The sequence below is a fragment of the Pistacia vera genome, unplaced genomic scaffold (genome assembly GCF_008641045.1).
Source record: "Pistacia vera cultivar Batoury unplaced genomic scaffold, PisVer_v2 Contig427, whole genome shotgun sequence".
Taxonomy (NCBI): domain Eukaryota; kingdom Viridiplantae; phylum Streptophyta; class Magnoliopsida; order Sapindales; family Anacardiaceae; genus Pistacia; species Pistacia vera.
Window position 1 is genome coordinate 411,081 of NW_022196254.1, and position 20,373 is coordinate 431,453.

Consider the following 20,373-nt stretch of genomic DNA (forward strand, 5'->3'; position numbering starts at 1 on the left):
CCCTTCGCCTTGCTGTGGTCAATCACACGTTCAATCGTACGAGTCCCTGCTGCCACTGGTTGGAGTTTTGTGTTGCGGGAGTGCTTGTGGGAGTTTGATTGCTTGTTGATTTGTTGGAGTTTGTGTGTAGTTTGTGGAAGTGTGTTGATTGTGGAAGTTTGTGGGAGTTTGATTGTGTGTTGTTTGTCAACCATATCCACCACGTTGACCCAGCTACCTTCCCAAGCTGTCCCCCACTTGTTCGACAAAAAACCTCACCCACCCAACCACATCTACGCACGACTGCCCCTGTCGTGCAAAGGGAAAACACTGATGATTTGTAGAGGGAAACGTCGCAAAGTACTACTATCGTGCGGCCGCTGGAGTAGATCGTGGATAGCCAATGGTGAGTGGGGACGACTGGTGGTGGGGTGTGTTTTGTTGAGAAGAGGATAGGGGTTTGTGTGATGGTGGTAGGGGAGATGATGAAGAAGAAGGTGTAAGGGCAGTCTGGTAAAAGAGCCCTTTGCCCCTGTGTTAGAACCCATCCATCACTAACGACGTCCATTTAAGGGTGGGAATATGAAATTTACGAAATCAGGGATACCAACCTGCAATATTGCTAAACCTTGGGTGGGAACATGTCGTTTACTCTACAAAGATTAGTGTATTATTAAAAAGAACCGGTCGAATTTGGTTTTGCCTTAATGTTTGCAAAGACAACAAGCACTTGCCAAGCATTAAGCGTATGCACTGTATTGAGACAATATTGCCAACAAAAATGCACATGCCATTATTAATGATTCAAGTTTGCCTTAGCTTGCAGCTATAGACAATGCGTTTGATAGAATCCATGTTATTGGCTATTGGTGGACTTTCACTTTGTTAGATCAAAAACTTGAGACGAGGTCCACTTACGCAAATTTCTACATCCACCACCAAGAATCCATTAATTCCAAACTAACATGCTCGGTGTCGACATACCACTTTGACAATGGATGTATATCGCACGCACCCAGTCAACTGTTTAATGCTAATGTAACAGTTGACCAGTCAAAGACGGTCTTATTTTATTCCTTTTAATTTTCTTATGGCTGACAAATTATTTTCTTTTGCTATAAAACTTTGGATAAATTTACCAATGAGAGGATTATTAAAACAAAACACAAAAAAATAAAAAATAAAAAATAAAGTCAAAAACTTGACCGCTGACATTTTCATGCATAATTGCAAGTCCCATGCCTGACAACTCATAAGACGTGCAAATATATAAGACGAGCTTCTTATGCTCAAATCACCAGAAGCGAATTGGCAAATATGGCTTCCTTTTCCCCTCTTTTCCTCTCATTCTTCGTCTCTATGCTTCTATGCTTAGAAGCTAGGACATTGCCCATCTCATCTCTTGTTAGCAAAGACCTATTTGATTCCATGTTTCTACACAAAGACGATAATGCATGTCCCGCAAGAAATTTTTATACGTACGATATTTTTCTAAAAGCAACAAGATGTTTCCCACAATTCGGAAACACCGGAAGTTTAACTGTTCGTAAGCGTGAAATTGCTGCTTTTCTTGCTCAAATATCCCATGAGACCACTGGTGGGTGGGCTACTGCTCCTGATGGACCCTTTGCTTGGGGTTTGTGCTTCAAAGAGGAAGTTAGTCCTCAAAGCGACTACTGTGACTCTACCAACAAAGAATGGCCTTGTCATCCTGGCAAATCTTACAAAGGAAGAGGACCTATGCAATTATCTTGGTAACACTACATTTCTTTAAAGACATAGTTCAGTTTTGCTATTACATAACAAAATTACGTATTAGATTTTTGTTGCATTTATCAAGTCAACTTACATATATTTTTGGCTTAAACTGTGGCATGCAGGAACTACAACTATGGAGCAGCAGGAAAGGCCTTGGGGTTTGATGGGTTGAAGAACCCAGAAATCGTAGCTAATAACTCTTTAATTGCATTCAAAACTGCTCTCTGGTTTTGGATGAAAGAGCAGAAGCCAAAGCCATCTTGCCATAATGTGATGGTAGGAAAATATCGTCCCACAGAAGCTGATATAGCAGCTAATCGGACAGCTGGATATGGGTTGGTCACTAACATAATCAACGGCGGACTTGAGTGTGGAATAGCCAACCATGGAGGAGTTAACGACCGGATTGGATATTTTCAGCGATATGCTACACTGTTTAATGTTGATACAGGGCCTAATTTGGATTGTGAAAATCAGAAATCCTTCTAAACAGAAGCTCTTTGTTTTTCGTTTTTCTAATTAATTATCCAATAATAGCTTACTGGTAACAGGCTGACATGCTGTGGGTACTAGTGTAATTTACTTTTTTGTAATAATGTTCAGGAAACAATCAATACGCTATGCAATATAAGTTTTCTGTTTTGTTTTTCATTTTAAATTCCTGGATTCGCGTTGAGATATGATTTTGAATATTTATTTAATTCATGCCAGAGAGAAATCTTCAGTCTTCATAATCAGGGCGGAATGAATGACGGATGGCCCCCACTCATTTTTTAAACATTCAGATTTTCTATTTATTTTAAATTTTAACGTATAAATCTTTGAGATTTTGAAACGGACTAGTCGGTCCCCACAGTAAGTTGATTTTGTTTTTGTAAAACCCGTTTTTAATTTTAATATTTATTACATATTCTTTGATATTTTACTTTTATGCAAGGGGGTCTATTAGTTTTTAAAATTTTATTGGGAGTGAAAATGAAAAGAAATAGAGCTGTTGGGTTTGCACATAATGGTTTAAATCTTAACAAAGAGGTGAAGCATGTAATCTATTTAGGGGTGAAAATCAAGTCGAGCCACTCAAACTATACTTGATGTTGGCTTGAACTCAACTTCGCATTAGTCGAGTCAAGTTTGAGTAGTTAATCGAGTAAAACTCGACTCAATATATTCGCGAGTATTTCCAAGCTCGATGGTTAAGTTGACTTTTTTAAAGTAATAGGAGTTATATGTAATTTAAAAGTTATAAAATTTACAAATGCACCCCTATTAGATGAGCTTGAAATTGAGTTCAAACTTGAACCCGATTAAAACTCGACTAAACCCGAAAAAAGCTCGATTATACGAACTTGAAGTCAAACTCAATTTCCAATTTCAAGTACCGAGTTTGAGTTTGAACTTGATTTCTCAGGTTCGATCAGGCTTGAACTCGAACTCGGTACTATAGAGATCGAGTTGAGTTCAATTGCCAAATACTCGACTTGATTCGATTTCACCCCTAAATCTATTAGATGTAATCTATTCTTTTGATTTTCCATTTACTAATGAGTTGTCACAAGCTTGTAGAGAAAAGATCAAGACATGGTAAATGCTATGGCCCTAGTCAACGTCTCCAAACAACGGTTACAATTATTGAGAGATGAAGGATGAAAATCTTTGTTGAGTAAAATTTATTCATTTTTCCAAAAACATATATTGTCATTTTGAATATGAATGATATGTTTGCAATTCGAAGGCGGCCACAACGAAGAGTTGGCACATGAAAAATTTGCATCACTATCGAGTTGAATTGTTTTTACAGTGATAGATATGCAACTTCAAAACTTAACATTTGTTTCACTAAGGTTAGTACTGAGCAGCTTCTTTGTATGACATTTTTAGATCCAAGTATCTTCTCTGCTTTTGACAGCATAAGTTGATCGTTTTGCCTAGTTTTATCCAACTGATTTTTCTGCACTTGAGAACCATACTAAGACTTATGTTATTGCAAACGTCCTTGTGATGAATTTTGCTAAGTTAGAAGAATTGGTGATTTGGCTAGATTTTAGTTTAGTTTAAAAAAGCATTTTGTATCCGTTGATATATAAGCTTGTGAAACTTGCATTGGTTTTACTAGTTGCGACTGTGATCATTGAAAGGACTTTTTCTGCATGAATCTTGTGAAAAGTTGGTTACATAATCGAACGGAAAATCAATGGGTGAATGATTGCTTAGTCACATATATTGAGAAAGATGTATTTGATACAGTTGATGATGAGATAATTCCAACGTTTTCAGAATATGAAAACTCGTCGAGGACAATTGTAAAAAATTGTTTTATTTTTACAAAAAGTTGTGTTTTTTAAAGATATTTATTGTATTTGTAACTTTGTTGAAACTCATCATAATGAAAAAAAAAAAAAGTATGAATATGTTGGTTTTATTTTATTTTTTTTTTTTTGGTTTATTTTTTGCCCCCATCGAGTGAAATTCCTGAATCTGCCACTGTTCATAATTTAAAGATATCTTTTCAGTATGATGATATTGTTTTTCATTGAAATATTTTTCAACCTTCTATGTTTTCTTGCTATGGATTATATGTAAGTTTTGAAAATCGTTATTTCTATGCACTTGAAATTATAATTCTCTTGTGGTAATCTTAGTATAATTTTAATTTTAAAATTCCGATTTACGTGATGATATGTTTTGCTTCGGCAACTAAGACCCAATGTGCCCTGAGATGAATACAATACAAACATATACGGTATTTATCTTATATAGAAATCTCATCTCATGTAATCTATTATTTAGAAAGCTAGAAAGATCCAGTATGAGTTACAAGTTACAACATCCAATACAAAGATGAGTACACATGTTCCCATCCAAGGTTTAGCGAAATCTCAAGTTAGTACCGCTGGTTTCATAAATTCCAGATTCCCACCCTTAAATGGATGTCGTTTCATATTTTAACCGTTAAAGGCTAAAATGGTCATTTCCTTCCCTGTGGCACCTCTCTCTCTTTGTTCCTCTCGTTTTGTCCCTCTCTCTACATTCTTTCTTCAACCAACCTCCCATCTTCTTCTCTTTCTTTCTTCCCTTTCCTCTCCTTTCCTTCTCTTCTTATCTTCCTCTCTTTGGCCGACAACAAGTGGGCTGAGTTCTAGCTGCATTGTCAAAACCCTCTACCACCGCTGGCAAGGAGATCCCAATCGAGATTGCCGCGATCACAGCCGGGATCTTCTGGCCAGGCGGTTCCCTTAGGAAGACCACATCACTTTATATACAATCAATAATGTTAGATGTTGTAAAGAAATTTATAAAGATTTTTTATATCAATTAATGTGATAGAAGATGAATGGAAGATTGAATATGATGAGTTTAATTTTTTATATTCACTCTTCCATTTATTTCCTGCCATATCACTTTGTATAAGAAATTTTTGTAAATTGTTTTGTGCATGCTAGATGTTAAGAAATCTTTGTAAATTGTTTTGTGCATGCTAGATGTAAAGACCTGTATATGTAGCCACCTAAACAATAAAGAAAAGGAACGGTCTCCAATATTTCAAAAATTTTTTTTCCATTGCCTTTATTGGTGCATGTAAAATTTCATCATCTTGTTTTTTGTAAAAACTCGAAATTTTTATAATTGCATGTATTACCAATGGACTAGTAGGGTAATACACACGAAGTTGTAAAGTGGCTTGGTAAAAACATTTGAGAAAAGAAGAAATACTTTAGCTATCTTCCAATCATTTTCTACCAAATGATGAGACCTCTTTATTTGCTACAAATAACTAATTATATTAGCATAAGGTAACATGAATACAGCATTAAATAAGTACTATTCCATCTAACAGGCATATCTAATGCAAAAGTTCTAGGAGACATATTTGATTTTATACAAGCTTCTTGAAATTCAGCATTTCTTTTATTACTACTAGTATCCAAGCTAAAGTTCCCTAATTCTATCAATATTTTTTTTATGTTTTCATACCACTTTTCACAATTAATTAATAACATGCATGCACACGTTTGAAAAAACTTAAATTATTATATAAAAGATAATTATTTTGAAAAAATTCTATAGCTTTACTAGAGAACTTGCATTACTAAAGTTAAACTTATCACTTTATAATAATCATAATCTTCTAAAACTCAATAATTTTATTATAGATTTCTAAACCACTATGATCCACATCCATTATCTAAATCCTAATAAGATTATTTAATTAAATTCATTATCAAAATAATGACTAGTCACACAAATATAATCTTGTTTAGCTCTACCACTCCAAATTCAGCAGTTAAAGCACACATATGACAAGTATGAAATTTATTTTTAATTCTAATTTCATTTTTTTAAACAATTTTATTAAATCATTTCTGTTGCAGTTTTAGAATAACTTTTAAATCCTGGAAAAAATGAATTTTGAACAAATCTTTCAAAATATTTATCTTCTGCCATATTAATAGGTTGATCAGATCAGCAATATATAAAGCTAACTGTTCCTTATACATCAGAATTATAACGCCAAGTAGTCCCATATTAGTTATTTATTTATTGGTTTCTATTCCATTTTGATTATATGTTTATTAGCATGCCTTTTTAAAGTATATACCTTACCTGAATCAGCTTTATAAACATTTGCACAATATTTGCATCTGCTTTCTTGACTTACGCCATTTTCTGTCTCGTAAAACTGTCGAAATGCGCCAAACGTCTGATGTGTGTCTGTTTTCGCTTTCGACGGCGGTTGATGATCCCGCCTCAGCTTGAGATGAAGTTGGACGAGGAGACGACTTACGAGGACGACTTCTAGAAACCGGGCGCTGTTGGAATCGACGCCATATTTTGAGGTGTATCGATTCTGAGACTGGGATTGGGACAGCGGGACTATTTGATCTCCTGCATTCATAGTAAATCAGCGGGACTAGGACTAGGATAATAGTTTTCTTCCTCATTGAATTGATGGAGAGAAATATCTATCCATTGTAGACTTGTATTGAAAAAAAAATGATGTAGAAGAAATAAAAATTAAGAAAGAGATTTGAATATGGAAATTGGAAATATGAATTGAAAATTGCAAACCTAATAAAATTAAAATAGAGCAAATTGATAACAAAAATATTAAGAGAATAAATGAATATTGAGACTGGAGAGTTGAGAATAGAGATATGAGAAAATGAGAGAATTTGAGTTGTGAGAAAAATATGAGAGTTTAGGTCCAATTTATAGAAAAAATAGGGAAAAAATGACGAAAAAGACCCCTCCAACGGCTATAAAACGGCTAGATTTCAAGGGTAAAAGTGTAATTGAAAAAATAAAAAATATTATAATTTTGTTTTTTTTTTTTTTGGGCCAACCCGGGTTGGCCGTTGCCAACCCGCGGGTTGGCCGTTGGCACAGCCAACCCCCAGACCCCGCCGGGTTGCGGGCCTCTTTGAAAGAGGCCAAAATGCAACCCGGCGGGCCGCGGTTACCTTAGTGTAACCCGGCCGCCCGGGGTGGCTGCGGGTTGGGCTCAACCCGGCCCGCCATGAAGGCGGCCGTTTGAGCCCTCTTTTTGGGGCGGCCGGTTAGGGTTGGCCCGCCTAACCGGCCCATATGTTCCACCTCTAAATTGTAGCACCATTTTATTAATTAATATTATTAATTAATATTAAGGATGCACGTCATAGTGGACAAGAATTGGGGTTGGACTATCTTATATGGGCCTGTAGGCCTTTCTAAAGTTTTGAACAAGCATTGGGCTGGACGCCAGCAGTTTAATTGTGGGTTTTCTGGCATACAGGGGATTCGTATGACAAATGACAATACCGAGAATAATCTGGATTCATTTTATTCTAATTAAAAAATAAGTTAAAATATAAGAGTCCTTTGGCTTATTATTCTGATACTTTTTACAATAATATTTTGAAAAAAATTAAATTTGGTGGGTATTACAATGTAGGATTTGAAAATTAACAAAAATATCTCATATGTTTATTTATTTACTAAATACCCCTATAATAAAATATTAAAAGTTAACAAAAACACCTCTAACCCACCCATTAAATACGGACAGCCGGCTACCACCGTCGGAGGTTGCTGGGGTGTTTTTATAATTTTTTTAAAAAATATTTAGGGGTGTTTAGTTAAATTAACAAATTTAAAGGATTTAAAAAAAATTGAATAATATATAATAATATTTTAAGAATAAGTCAATTTTACTGTTTAACTTCATTGAGAATACCATTATTAGTATTCCCAAGAGTGTAACAAATGAAGCCTAAAGTTTCAGGCCTTCATAATCTAAAGATATATTTTCATGATGATAATATTGTTTTTCATTGAAATATTTTTCAACCTTCTATGTTATTCTTGCGATGGATTATATGTACAAGTTTTGAAAATCGTTATTTCTATGCATTTGAAATTATTAATTTCTCTTGTGGTAATCTTATAGTATAATTTTAATTTTAAAATTCTGATTTACGTGATGATCTGTTTTGCTTCGGCAACTAAGACCCAATAGTGCCCTGAGATGAGAATACAATACAAACATATACGGTATTATAGCTATATATAGAAATCTCATCTCATGTAATCTATTATTTAGAAAGCCTAGAAAGATACGGTATGAGTTACAACATCTAATACAAAGATGAGTAAACGACATGTTCCCACCCAAGGTTTAGCGAAATCCCAAGTTGGTACCCTTGGTTTCATAAATTCTAGATTCCCACCCTTAAATGGATGCCGTTTCATATTTTTAACTGTTAAAAGGCTAAAATGGCCCTTTCCTTCACTGTGGCGCTCTCTCTCTCTTTCTCTCTCTCTCTCTCTCTCCCTCTCCCTCTCTTTGTTGCTCTCGTTTTCTCCCTCTCTCTACACTCTTTCTTCACCAAGACCTCCCATCTTCTTCTCTTTCTTTCTTCCCTTCCCTTCCCTTCCCTTTCCTTCTCTTCTTATCTTTCCTCTCTTTGGTCGGCGACAAGTGGTGGAGTTGAGTTCTAGCTGCATCATCAACACCCTCTACCACCGTTAGCCAGGAGATCCCAACCGAGATTGTCGCAATCACGGCCGGGATCTCCAAGCCAGGCAGTGTCTAGTCTTGAAACGGGAGGGATGGATGCACGAATCACAAATCCATCCCCACTACCCTTTGCCTTGCCGTGGTCGATCGCACATTCAATCGCGCGAGTCCCTGTCACCGCTGGTTGGAGTTTTGTGTTGTAGGAATGCTTGTGGGAGTTTGATTGCTTGTTGATTTGTTGGAGTTTGTTTATTGTTTGTGTGTCGTTTGTGGAAGTGTGTTGATTGTGGAAGTTTGTGGGAGTTTGATTGTGTGTTGTTTGTCAACCATAACCACCACCTTGACCCACCTGCCTTCTCAAGCTACCCCCTACTTGTTCGACAAAAAACCTCACCCACCCAAACACATCTACGCACGATTGCCCCTGTCGTGCGGAGGGGAAAAAACTGACTATTTGTAGAGGGAAACGTCGCAAAGTACGACTATCGTGCGACCCCTAGAGTAGATTGTGGACAGCAAATGGTGAGTGGGGACGGCCGGTGGTGGGGTGTGTTTTGTTGAGAAGAGGATAGGGGTTCGTGGGATGGTGGAAGGGGAGATGATGAAGAAGAATGTGTAAGGGCAGTTTGGTAAAAGTGCCCTTTGTCCCTATGTCAGGACCTATCCATCACTAACGACGTCCATTTAAGCGTGAGAATATGAAATTTACAAAATCAGGGGTACCAACCTAGGATTTTGCTAAACCTTGGGTGGGAACATGTCGTTTACTCTACAAAGATTAGTGTATTATTAAAAAGAACCGGTCGAATTTGGTTTTGCCTTAATGCTTGCAAAGACAACAAGCACTTGCCAAGCATTAAGCGTATGCACTGTATTGAGACAATATTGCCAACAAAAATGCACATGCCAGTATTAATGATTCGAGTTTGCCTTAGCTTGCAGCTATAGACTATGCGTTTGATAGAATCCATGTTATTGGCTATTGGTGGTGGTGGATGTAGAAATTTATAGGAAACTGCTTGGATTTTTAAATAAATTGTTGGAGTTTAATTGATACAACATTGTTTCATATATTAATTGTTGTGGTTCTTGTTTTTGTTTCCTATAAACAAGTGATTTACATTTAGAACATTGGTTCTCGTCATACATAAAAAAACTAAGCACTACACGTTTATTTTGCAATTGAATTAGATTTTGTTTAGTACTAGGATTTAGTTGCTATTTCGGTTCAATCTGTCAAGTTAATAGTACATTGACAAACATTTTTTACTAACTTTTTTTTCACAAACGCGATATATCAATTAACAATGGGTTTCCCCTGACCAAATGCGAGCTGTCACGTCACGTTTGTAAAGGAAAGTTGTGAGAAGTATTTGTCATTGGAGTTTCAACAATCACAATTTGGGTTTGACTAAAGAGTTTATAAATGTTTTTTTTTTTTTTTTGTAACCGTCGTGTCCGAACTAGCTTGTGCGTACCTTAAACTGTGGCATGCAGGAACTACAACTATGGAGCAGCAGGAAAGGCCTTGGGGTTTGATGGGTTGAAGAACCCAGAAATCGTAGCTAATAACTCTTTAATCGCATTCAAAACTGCTCTCTGGTTTTGGATGACAGAGCAGAAGCCAAAGCCATCTTGCCATAATGTGATGGTAGGAAAATATCGTCCCACAGAAGCTGATATAGCAGCTAATCGGACAGCTGGATATGGGTTGGTCACTAACATAATCAACGGCGGACTTGAGTGTGGAATTGCCAACCATGGAGGAGTTAACGATCGGATTGGATATTTTCAGCGATATGCTACACTGTTTAATGTTGATTCAGGGCCTAGTTTGGATTGTGAAAATCAGAAATCCTTCTAAACAGAAGCTCTTTGTTTTTCGATTTTCTAATTAATTATCCAATAATAGCTTACTGGTAACAGGCTGACATGCTGTGGCTACTAGTGTAATTTACTTTTTTGTAATAATGTTCAGGAAACAATCAATACGCTGTGCAAAAGTTTTTCTGTTTTGTTTTTCATTTTAAATTCCTGGATTCGCGTTGAGATATGATTTTGAATATTTATTTAATTCATGCCAGGGAGTAGTTATATAACAGGAAAAGGTCAAAGCAGAAGATGACAAAATCACTTTTACGCATACTAATTTTTTGGTCAATTCTTTTGTGTGAATAAACTTTGATTAGATATTCATTTGGCGGTTTAATTAGGCCTTGGAAATTTGCCGTTTAGCCCATGCGTCATATTAAATTGAAAGTTGGGCCGGTCTGGTTCTTTGACAAGATCAATGACCCAAAAAACCTTTAAAAACATAAACATACGGTCCAATATTGATTTGTTATTTATAGCATAAGTAATCGGGATAAAGCAATTTAAACATAGACGCTTTGCCGCAACAGAAAACTGAATAACGGTTGGGAATGACACCAAAGATGGACATGCTGTCATTTCAACAAACCCTGAGGAAGTATATGTCCTTAACCCTATAAATATTTGAATTCCAATTCCAATTTCAAGAACATTCATGTGATGAATAAGTTCCAAATGATAGTCAATTCAATTTGAAATAAAAGACGAATTTACAATTATTAAATTGCTTTCTTGGAAGTATTTTTTTTTTAAATAATTGTTATGGAGAATAATTTAAACGGTGCATTAGGACTCCTGGCTCTGTTGCTTCTTTTAACGAGTAGAGCATTGATGCTGTTGGTGTATGAGTTTGAGCAGTCGCATTCAATCCCAATCCCAGACAGCAACAAAAAGTTGATTCTGTTGGAATTAAAGTTCCAAATAAGATACGGTTGCTGTCTAATCCATTAACAAAAATAGTAAGTTATTGCAAAGTAGCCGCTGCTTGTTCTTTATAAAAATGCAGTGCGGTGTGAAGAGAATATTTATGTTGTACTTGTAAATCACCATCATAATTATTGGTCTTAGATATTAGAGCTTTTCTTCCATTGATTTACAGGGGGAACTTCAGTTCTGGAACACCACCAATAGTAAAGGCTTCCTGTATGAAAGACTTAAAGACGATATATTTGTAGGTTGGTTTAAGCGACAATTGCGGAACTGGAATTCCCATTACTGTAGATCCAAGAGCAACACTTCTCCTTTTGGAAAGAATCAATTCGATCGCTCTCTTTTGGCGAAGAAATTATTATTGAATCTTACTCTTATTATTCTTGAGATAAGATTTAAAATGTACAATATTATTGAAAGATGGATATTTCAATATGCAAATTAATGCCCATGCTTGGACACATGTTTATGTAAATTGGTGTGCAGATCGATGATTTGCGATGGTAACATAACCAAGGATTATTAAATTCGATTTGTCTCCTTGAAAAATGTTCTTCCTCTCTCTAGTAGCTCCAAAAAGACACAAATTATGTGATACTTTTATTCCCAATATATAGAGTAGGAGCCACATGCAGTGCACTCATTGTAACAATAGAATCGGAGAAGAACGGCTTCTCAGGCACTGAAAATAGTCATCAATTCTCTCCAAGTCCTAATATCATTTGAGTAGCTTGTTCTGAAACTACATGTAATGATAAATTATCATCTACATATATATCATAATCATTCAGAAAATTTACAGCCAAAAAAGAGAACTATTAATTCTTGATACGTATCATTTGCTCTAAGCATATACATCAGCAATACGTTTCTGCCTAAATATATCAATATTGTTATAAAACATCAAAGTCAGCCTTTCTTCTATGCCCTTGTGATCTTCAATCTCTTCACACTTGATAAGAACAGCCTGCGTAATCATCAATATTTGAAAAGATGCAGGTTGATTAATTTTATGCTAGACATGGGGCTATTTTACAAGAAAAAGGAATAATATTGGACAAAGCTAAAGCTAAAGGTAAAGCTAGCTTACTCCCAAGGAACATCCCCAACCATCAGCCAATCTCCTTCCTTGTCTTCATAAGTTAACACATGACATTTCTCAGAATGTGCTTCATCTTCTACCTCAGACCCTACCATGCGATTACTTGTTTTGATTAGAATAACCAATAATTAATATTAACGAAACTAGCTAAATGAATACATACATACATATACATATATAAACCATTAACAATACAAACTTACAGAGAATAGTTGTGTTGAACATATGGTCAAGAGTTCTGATCAAGTCATGGTAACCATCATGGGCTAATAAATCTAGTTTTCTGCCAATTGGGATACCTTCCATGTAAACTTTCACGAAGAAAGTAACACTATTGCTCTCATTTTGATCCTCTACTTCAAGTGCCTTTCTTAGAAGCGGCGTGATTGGTGGCCAATCTGATGTTTGATCCCTCACCCTAACATCAAATTAATTAATTCTTCATCATCACCCTAAAAACAATATTTTCGACACTTAATAATTACTAATTTTTCATACCTTGGCAAAGAATTAGGGGCGTCTTGTTGAAAGTTTGAAATGCTAAGTCCAAGCCTTAGATCTGTGCTAAGATCTTTTCTTAGCTGCGTGCTGCTGGCGGTAGAGGATGAAGAACAACTAGTAGCTCTGCCCATTTTTTTCTGATGTGAAGACAAAGAAGCCGCCACCTTTGCTTTATATAAATAGAGACGAGTAGCCATGTCAAAATATATCGAAATATTAATTCATTTGTTGGGATGAACTTTTCTTCATATGACTGGCTGGGTTGAAATGTTTCCATAATAGCCGACATGTACACGTGTCGAGTAGGAACGGAGCTGTTGGTTTACTCATAATTTCCATTTGAATTAAATTCAATGTGCATAATATTAATTATTTGTATTATTGATGATAATTAATATTAATACACAATTAATTAATAGATTTCACGCTAAGGTAAAGATGATGAGCATGCTAACTTTCCTCATAATTGTTATTAGTAGCTTTTTTTAAAAGTTACAAATCACATATTCACATTCAAATTGAATCAAATATTTGGACAATAATAGTTTGGTTTAAGAGGAAATTAAAAATATAAGAATTAGCAGACAGTACGGTTGAAGTTCTGAGAGTTTCAGTTGATATAATAATAGTGTTCAGAGTGTACTTGAGGAAATGAATGTAGACAACAATCAGGTTCATGGATATTACAAAAAGGTTACAAAAGCATTGGAATTTGAAAGGGTTTACAGAAGATGTATTAAATTTGATAAAACTGTCTCAAATCAATGTTCAATGGATAAGACTGAGTGTAATAGTATTGGTAAGAGTGAGAAGAAGTAAGAGACGTCGTATTATAGAATGACAGATTAATGAATTTAAATTAAATCAACAGAGAGGAGCCACGGGGAATGCTTAAACGGGCAAGGAAGACATGAAACATTTCGATAAATTGATGGAGCCCTTGTGTTTCACAGATAAATTCATTGGATTACAGCTTTTATAATATGTCTTTTATGCATCACAAATGAGAACTTATGTCACCTGAATATAATATTTTATTTGTACATATGTAAGATCCTGTCTTGGAGATATACAAATATAAGACTAAAATTTTCAAACACAAGAAAAAGAAGAAAAGACATAAAGTGCAATTATATTCTTTGATTTCTTCTCCAATATTCCACCAAAATCCCTTCCACACGTGTACAAGAACAACAATCCACGTGTAAAATAACGAACAGAAAATCTTCCTTGTAGCTAAAGAAAAGGCAAATTGTAATTGCAATAGTGATAAAATTATTAAGAAAAAAGAAAAAGTAAGATGTTTATGTCCCCCACTACCCCAACCACAATGTTGCTTGAATTGGCCATCATAGGACTTTCTCTCCCTCCAACGACTTTTATGTCTTTACAACACTATTTGTATTGAACTTCCAACCCACAACCTCGCCCTAAATCCTCCATTCATTGTTTTCATTCTCTGTGTACATTTTCATGTTTCACCATCATCATGTCTATTACTTACTCTGGATATAATTTCTTCATTTTTTTCCTCGGTCAAATTTAGGATAGCTTTTTATTATCCTATGTAACAATGTCTCCATAAATAGGCCCTACTATTGAGACTAGATCCCATTTGCAGCCTTGGTTTATTCACTTTTTGTCTTACTGCTTCTAATTGCCTCAGGTCTGTTCCCACAATTTATTGGCTTCTTTTCAAATCCTTTACGTGTCCACATACCTGCCCCTGGGTTCGCCAGGCTTTGAGCCATTATGTAGTAATTAGGCTCAACATTGTGCTGTGCTCTCCACTGTTCTAAGCAGGCGGCTAACAGGCCTTCTGTCCAACAACTAGAATTTATATTTCTTTACACATTTTAATGTAGATTACGCTTTTAGGAAAATTATGCAGCACCAAGATTTACACGTGATTTACTTTTGTGTGACTTTTCATATAAAGTTCTAGGACCGATGTTTAAGACGCGAATGGGTTTCCACTTGCACAGTTGCCACTACTTAGTGCGCACTACTAAGTTTATTTCCGAAATAATTATATAATAAAACAAAATTTCTACCGCAATATAGCTAATTACCACTGCCCTGCCCCAGCCAGCCACCGTTAACATAGTGGCAGTCCAAGGAAGTTAGCAAGTCCGAACGCAGCTCATATCACTACTTAGAAGTAAAAAATATGGTTCAGCTTATAGGCAGACACGACGGAAGTTTAGAGCTTCTTCTCTGGCTCCACTTAGGTCAGATTACCAGAAAAAGGAAAAAAAAAAAAAGTAAAAGATGGTTCAATTTCTCTGGACACCGAAAGAAGAAAGAAAAGAGAAAAAGAAAAAGAAAAATAGAAGATCGGTTTTGTTTCTTTGTTGACTAGTGAATGCAAGAGGATGTAATGCATGGACCCAAAAAAGACGCAGGTCTGCTTATAAGTTGTTTGATGGACCAGGATCCAGATTTTTTCCACCAGCCAGCAGCACACCGACAAAATCGCAGATACTAGGAAAACTAACGCGTAAAATTGGGGCTATCACTCTCACTAATAAAGTTAAGAACCTGTCCAGTTGAAACTGCACGTCAAATTAAACGCCAAAAAAATGCCTAAAACTAAGGAGCTCTACATGCATAATAATCAACTAAAAGTTTACGCAATGGCTTATAGGAAACTTCGCTTCAGTACATTTCTACATAATGTAGGAGCATTATTTGTATGCATACTTTGACAGAAAGTTGGACACCTCTGCTGCAACTTCATAGGCACCCTCCACACAGCGACCCAAGGCTACACCAGCTACATAATTCCCCCCCAAAAACAGCCCTTGAAACCCATTATCCCTAAGAGAAGCTTTTGCAGCATCTAAGAGATCAAGATGACCAACCAAAAACTGGGGAATGGCTTGTGGCCACACTCTCACACCTAATACAATTGGATCCTTTGCATTAGGATTTATAAGCATCTTTCTCAAATCACGGTCAACTGCTTCTACAAGTTCACTCTCCGTCTGCATGCAGGAGAAAAACAGGTGTTAGTAGAATAACGATGAACAAACAAAGGCTTCAGAGAATGCAAACCTTGGGTAAAAAGTTGCCTATATGAATATCACCGCCAGATAGAAAAGCAGCCATCAAACAACAAAACACAAGAAAGATTGACCAACACAGATGAAGCACACGTCAATTCATTTTCAGTAAACATTATTCAACCAAGACAACAGGAACAACATATACATTCATGTCCCACATAACAAATGTCAAAACAGTAACAATGTAACATCCTTGATCTGAAATTTGAATCCATCAATGATTATTGATTCGAACTATGCAATGTCTCCCAGATGAGATATAATGGAGTTAAGTAGACATTCATGATACAAACCAAATTTATAAGCATGCCTCTCTTTTCTCCCACCTCAAGTTACTTTGTATCTTTCTTGATGATTTAGAAGATACATTAGTCATTCCTCCAGCAAAATATCACAGCTATACAATCATGCCNAACACAGATGAAGCACACGTCAATTCATTTTCAGTAAACATTATTCAACCAAGACAACAGGAACAACATATACATTCATGTCCCACATAACAAATGTCAAAACAGTAACAATGTAACATCCTTGATCTGAAATTTGAATCCATCAATGATTATTGATTCGAACTATGCAATGTCTCCTAGATGAGATATAATGGAGTTAAGTAGACATTCATGATACAAACCAAATATATAAGCATGCCTCTCTTTTCTCCCACCTCAAGTTACTTTGTATCTTTCTTGATGATTCAGAAGACACATTAGTCATTCCTCCAGCAAAATATCACAGCTATACAATCATGCCCCTATTCCTTTCAATAAGTAACCTTGGCATCCGATCATGAAATATTATTGGTATTATCCAAATAGTTTACTAGATGTGCTAGTGTTCTTCTGTCCACATACCCTACCATCAAACTGCCACTATACCCCAAGGATGAATCTCTCACAACAAAAGCAAATCATATTTGATAATTATCTTACCTTGGACAAAATTCCAGGATTTGTAGCACCACCAATGTAGTTCAAGAGCAAAACCCTTCCAGCAGGTGCTCGATTGGGAAAAAGTGATGAGCTGTATATAGTTCCTGCAGAAAGTAAACCAGCAAGTTTAATTTAACATGAAACCTTCATAACATATCTGATGGATTTCTTCTTACAATCAAACTCACCCAAAGTTTCCACCCCTTGGCTTCGTGGATGCAATTGGCCGAACCCCTTGAGTTCACCATCTATCAAGCACTCTGTCCGAATTGCTTCTTTTGGATAAGAAATGGACACTGCAGCAACTGGTGGGTAATAAAATTGTGACAGTGCATCTGCAGCAGCTACCTGCGAACAAAATGTATAAATGGTAAAAAAAATACTTAGTAAGTCTTCATATCAAACTAACTACTTAAAGAACTACAAACAATCCTTTATCAGTCCAGTAACAAGCCAGTGTATATTGGCACAAGCCCTTAGTGATATGACTTTGGTTTGCAACATGATGCATTTTTATTTTAAATTTCTCAGGAAAAAAAAAAACTAAATTTGCAATGGACACTATCAGAAGCAATTACACTTGTAAAAATTTCTCAGAATCTAAACCTGAGCTAATGCTATCAAGTTATTCAAATTTCATAAAGTATTTGTCAGCCAACATAAGTACTTCAGGAAACAGACTAACAGACACTCATATCAAAATTGTTTTACTTCATCAGTAAGGATTATGATAAATTGAGAAAAAAAGAACTGGATGATCAGAACTCAGTTTCAAACATTCCACTATATAAACTAGTAAAAAGAAATTCCAACTTAAACCAGGTTCAAGAAAGAAACATACAGAAAGAGGATGCAACAGACTACTAGCAACATAAGATGGAACTGTCATGATAACACTTTTGCACCGGACAGAAACCAATCCTTCTGGTGTTTCATAGGTCAAACTATACCCTCCATTATCCAATTTTCTGATACCAGAAAGCTTCCAACATAATTTAACTTTGCTACCTAACCTGCCAAAAGAAACAGAACTGGTTAAGATCTATTACCTTCAAATAGTACTTAAGAGCACAGTAAGAATATAGGACAACTTGAATTTTCAATTATCACCAAAACTGATAAATGACCATCCAACGAGAATACATATAATTAACAACATAGATTTCAATAACAGAAGTACCTCTTAGAAATTGCCTCAGGCAACATAGCAAGTCCCTTCCTAAAAGAGCCAACTGTTTGGCCCTTTGGTTTTGGTAGGCGCCTGCAAGATTACTTAATTCAGTTCATTGACCATAGATTCATGAAAAGACCATAAAATGAACCTAAATGCACATTATAATATTACGGATCTCGAGGTTGCTTTGGAGATCTATTTTTCTCCTGGATTGCCTTGAAAGTGCCACCAATGATACTACCACCATTCTGCTCTAGTTTCCAAACTTTTGCAAATGCAGCTTTCATACTTAACTTTGAAGGATCTCCTGCATAAACACCTACAAGCAACAATACCCAAAATATGTAAGGTCGGCTGGGCTATTATAGAATCTGCTCAAAACATCATCTATAAAGAACCCAATTCTCCAGCGTAATGGTTGAACAACAGAAATTTAAACGAGCAAAATGCATTTTGATTTAAAAAATATGGACCATCAATTATCACCTGAACAAAATGGCTCTATGAGACGCTCAAAAACCTCATCACCAAGGTTACGCCTCACAAACTCCTCAACTGATTCCTCATGACCCTGTCACCTTTGTCAAAGGCTAAGATATGAGAAACCCAATTGAAAAAAGCATATTGTGGGTGCATGAATTTGTAATAATTAAAATTTTAATCAACTCATGAGAAAGTCAGGAGAACAAACTGGAGGAGGAGGCCGAATGCCAATAGCACCAAAGCCAGCCCTTAGTTTCCCACCAATGCTCATCAAGTCAAAGATAGGAAGATCCGTCGGCTTTGATGGTACTGGCCTCAGTTTCCCATCCCACAATACAAATCTTGGCGCATTAGGATCCCCCAAAACTAAATCATCCTTCAATCCACTATCCACCTACAATGAACACATTGATCATTTAACGTGAACACTCATCAATCGAGCCAAAAAGACCCACACGCCTGCAACCAAATTAGACATTATGCTAAAACTATGAAATGTTATTCAGCAAATTCAGCTCAACTTACAGCTAATTAGTAATTTCACAAGTAAATTACGAGCATTTCAATAATTTACTTCAAAAAACCGCAGCTAATAAGCACTCTAAATGAGCATTCCAAGTCAAAAAAGCAAAGTTTCAGAAATTCTCAAAAACAATAACGAGGAAGATAAAACCCTAGTGTAGGTTTAAGACGTACCACCATTTTGAGCATAGGATCAGACGGCTGGAAACTGTTTGGGCCCTCTTCCCACAGATATCCATCCCTCTCAAGGGTGGTGATGTTGCCACCAACACGATCTCTAGCCTCGGTGACGATCACATTTGGAGCCACATCACGGTGGTCGGTGGAGAGAGCCTGAGCAATGCAGAGACCACTAATTCCGCCTCCAACAATAACGCAATCCGCAGTGGCTGCATCACCAGCATTAAGATTGGGATTGGGGCTGGGCTTTGATGGAGAAATGGTGGACTCTTCGGCAATTGAGCAGCGGAGTTTGAGTGGTCGGCGAATGTGGAGTGTTTGTGAGTGTTTGGACAAAGAAGGAAATAGCGATGGTGTTGGACGGAGAAGTGAAAAGTCCATGAGAGAGGTCATGGCGGGGATCAAACAGAAAGGAAATGAGGTCGTTAATTGTTTACCGTCTGCTCTCTGGGCTTGGGCAAAGTAAAGCAACGGCTGAAGATATTATTTGTGTTATCTTTAAGGGAAATTATTGCGTGTGAGAACTCACACCTTCCGATTGTTACCCTAATCTGATCAATTTCTAATATTTATTGTTTTAATGGAAGTCAAATATGTATTTAATTTAACAACATTTTCTTAGTGATGGCAGCAGACCAAACTCACTAAAAACAACACGGCTGTAGCTGCTCCCTGTACAAGTTTTTGAATGTGGAGACCTGATTCACGAAAGAGAATAAAGGGAACAATTGACTGGCAAAATAGATTATTAAAGAGAAAATATTCCTAAAATGACCAATGAAATAAAGTTGTTCATAATTAAAATTCATAAGATGTGATCAATTTTTTATCCAAAAAAAAACTTGTAAGCTCAACTACTCCTAAACATTGTTTATAAA

The 20,373-nt window shown here is 36.2% G+C and overlaps 4 protein-coding genes across 4 annotated transcripts; 2 read left to right on the top strand and 2 right to left on the bottom strand.

Annotated features, from left to right (window-relative positions):
* The first annotated feature begins 1,282 nt into the window (after positions 1-1,282).
* On the top strand, positions 1,283-2,326 carry LOC116143251 (chitinase 10-like). The gene is made up of 2 exons (XM_031428703.1): positions 1,283-1,733; positions 1,860-2,326. Exons 1-2 carry the CDS (start codon positions 1,297-1,299, stop codon positions 2,224-2,226), a joined length of 804 nt encoding a protein of 267 aa, XP_031284563.1. The 5' UTR covers positions 1,283-1,296; the 3' UTR covers positions 2,227-2,326.
* A 6,988-nt stretch (positions 2,327-9,314) lies between these two features.
* LOC116143188 (chitinase 10-like) lies at positions 9,315-10,595 on the top strand. The gene is made up of 2 exons (XM_031428618.1): positions 9,315-9,346; positions 10,229-10,595. Exons 1-2 carry the CDS (start codon positions 9,315-9,317, stop codon positions 10,593-10,595), a joined length of 399 nt encoding a protein of 132 aa, XP_031284478.1.
* Positions 10,596-12,070: 1,475 nt separating this feature from the next.
* Positions 12,071-13,309, bottom strand: LOC116143272 (auxin-responsive protein IAA30-like). Its single transcript, XM_031428729.1, has 4 exons — positions 13,134-13,309; positions 12,839-13,053; positions 12,624-12,723; positions 12,071-12,500 (listed from the first exon to the last, which is right to left on the bottom strand). Exons 1-4 carry the CDS (start codon positions 13,265-13,267, stop codon positions 12,455-12,457), a joined length of 495 nt encoding a protein of 164 aa, XP_031284589.1. The 5' UTR covers positions 13,268-13,309; the 3' UTR covers positions 12,071-12,454.
* Positions 13,310-15,743: 2,434 nt separating this feature from the next.
* On the bottom strand, positions 15,744-19,968 carry LOC116143289 (protoporphyrinogen oxidase 1, chloroplastic). Its single transcript, XM_031428751.1, has 9 exons — positions 19,490-19,968; positions 19,002-19,187; positions 18,797-18,881; positions 18,482-18,629; positions 18,317-18,397; positions 17,978-18,149; positions 17,325-17,484; positions 17,137-17,240; positions 15,744-16,123 (listed from the first exon to the last, which is right to left on the bottom strand). The coding sequence occupies exons 1-9, from the start codon at positions 19,886-19,888 to the stop codon at positions 15,824-15,826; spliced, it is 1,635 nt and encodes a 544-aa protein (XP_031284611.1). The 5' UTR covers positions 19,889-19,968; the 3' UTR covers positions 15,744-15,823.
* Positions 19,969-20,373: the final 405 nt, after the last annotated feature.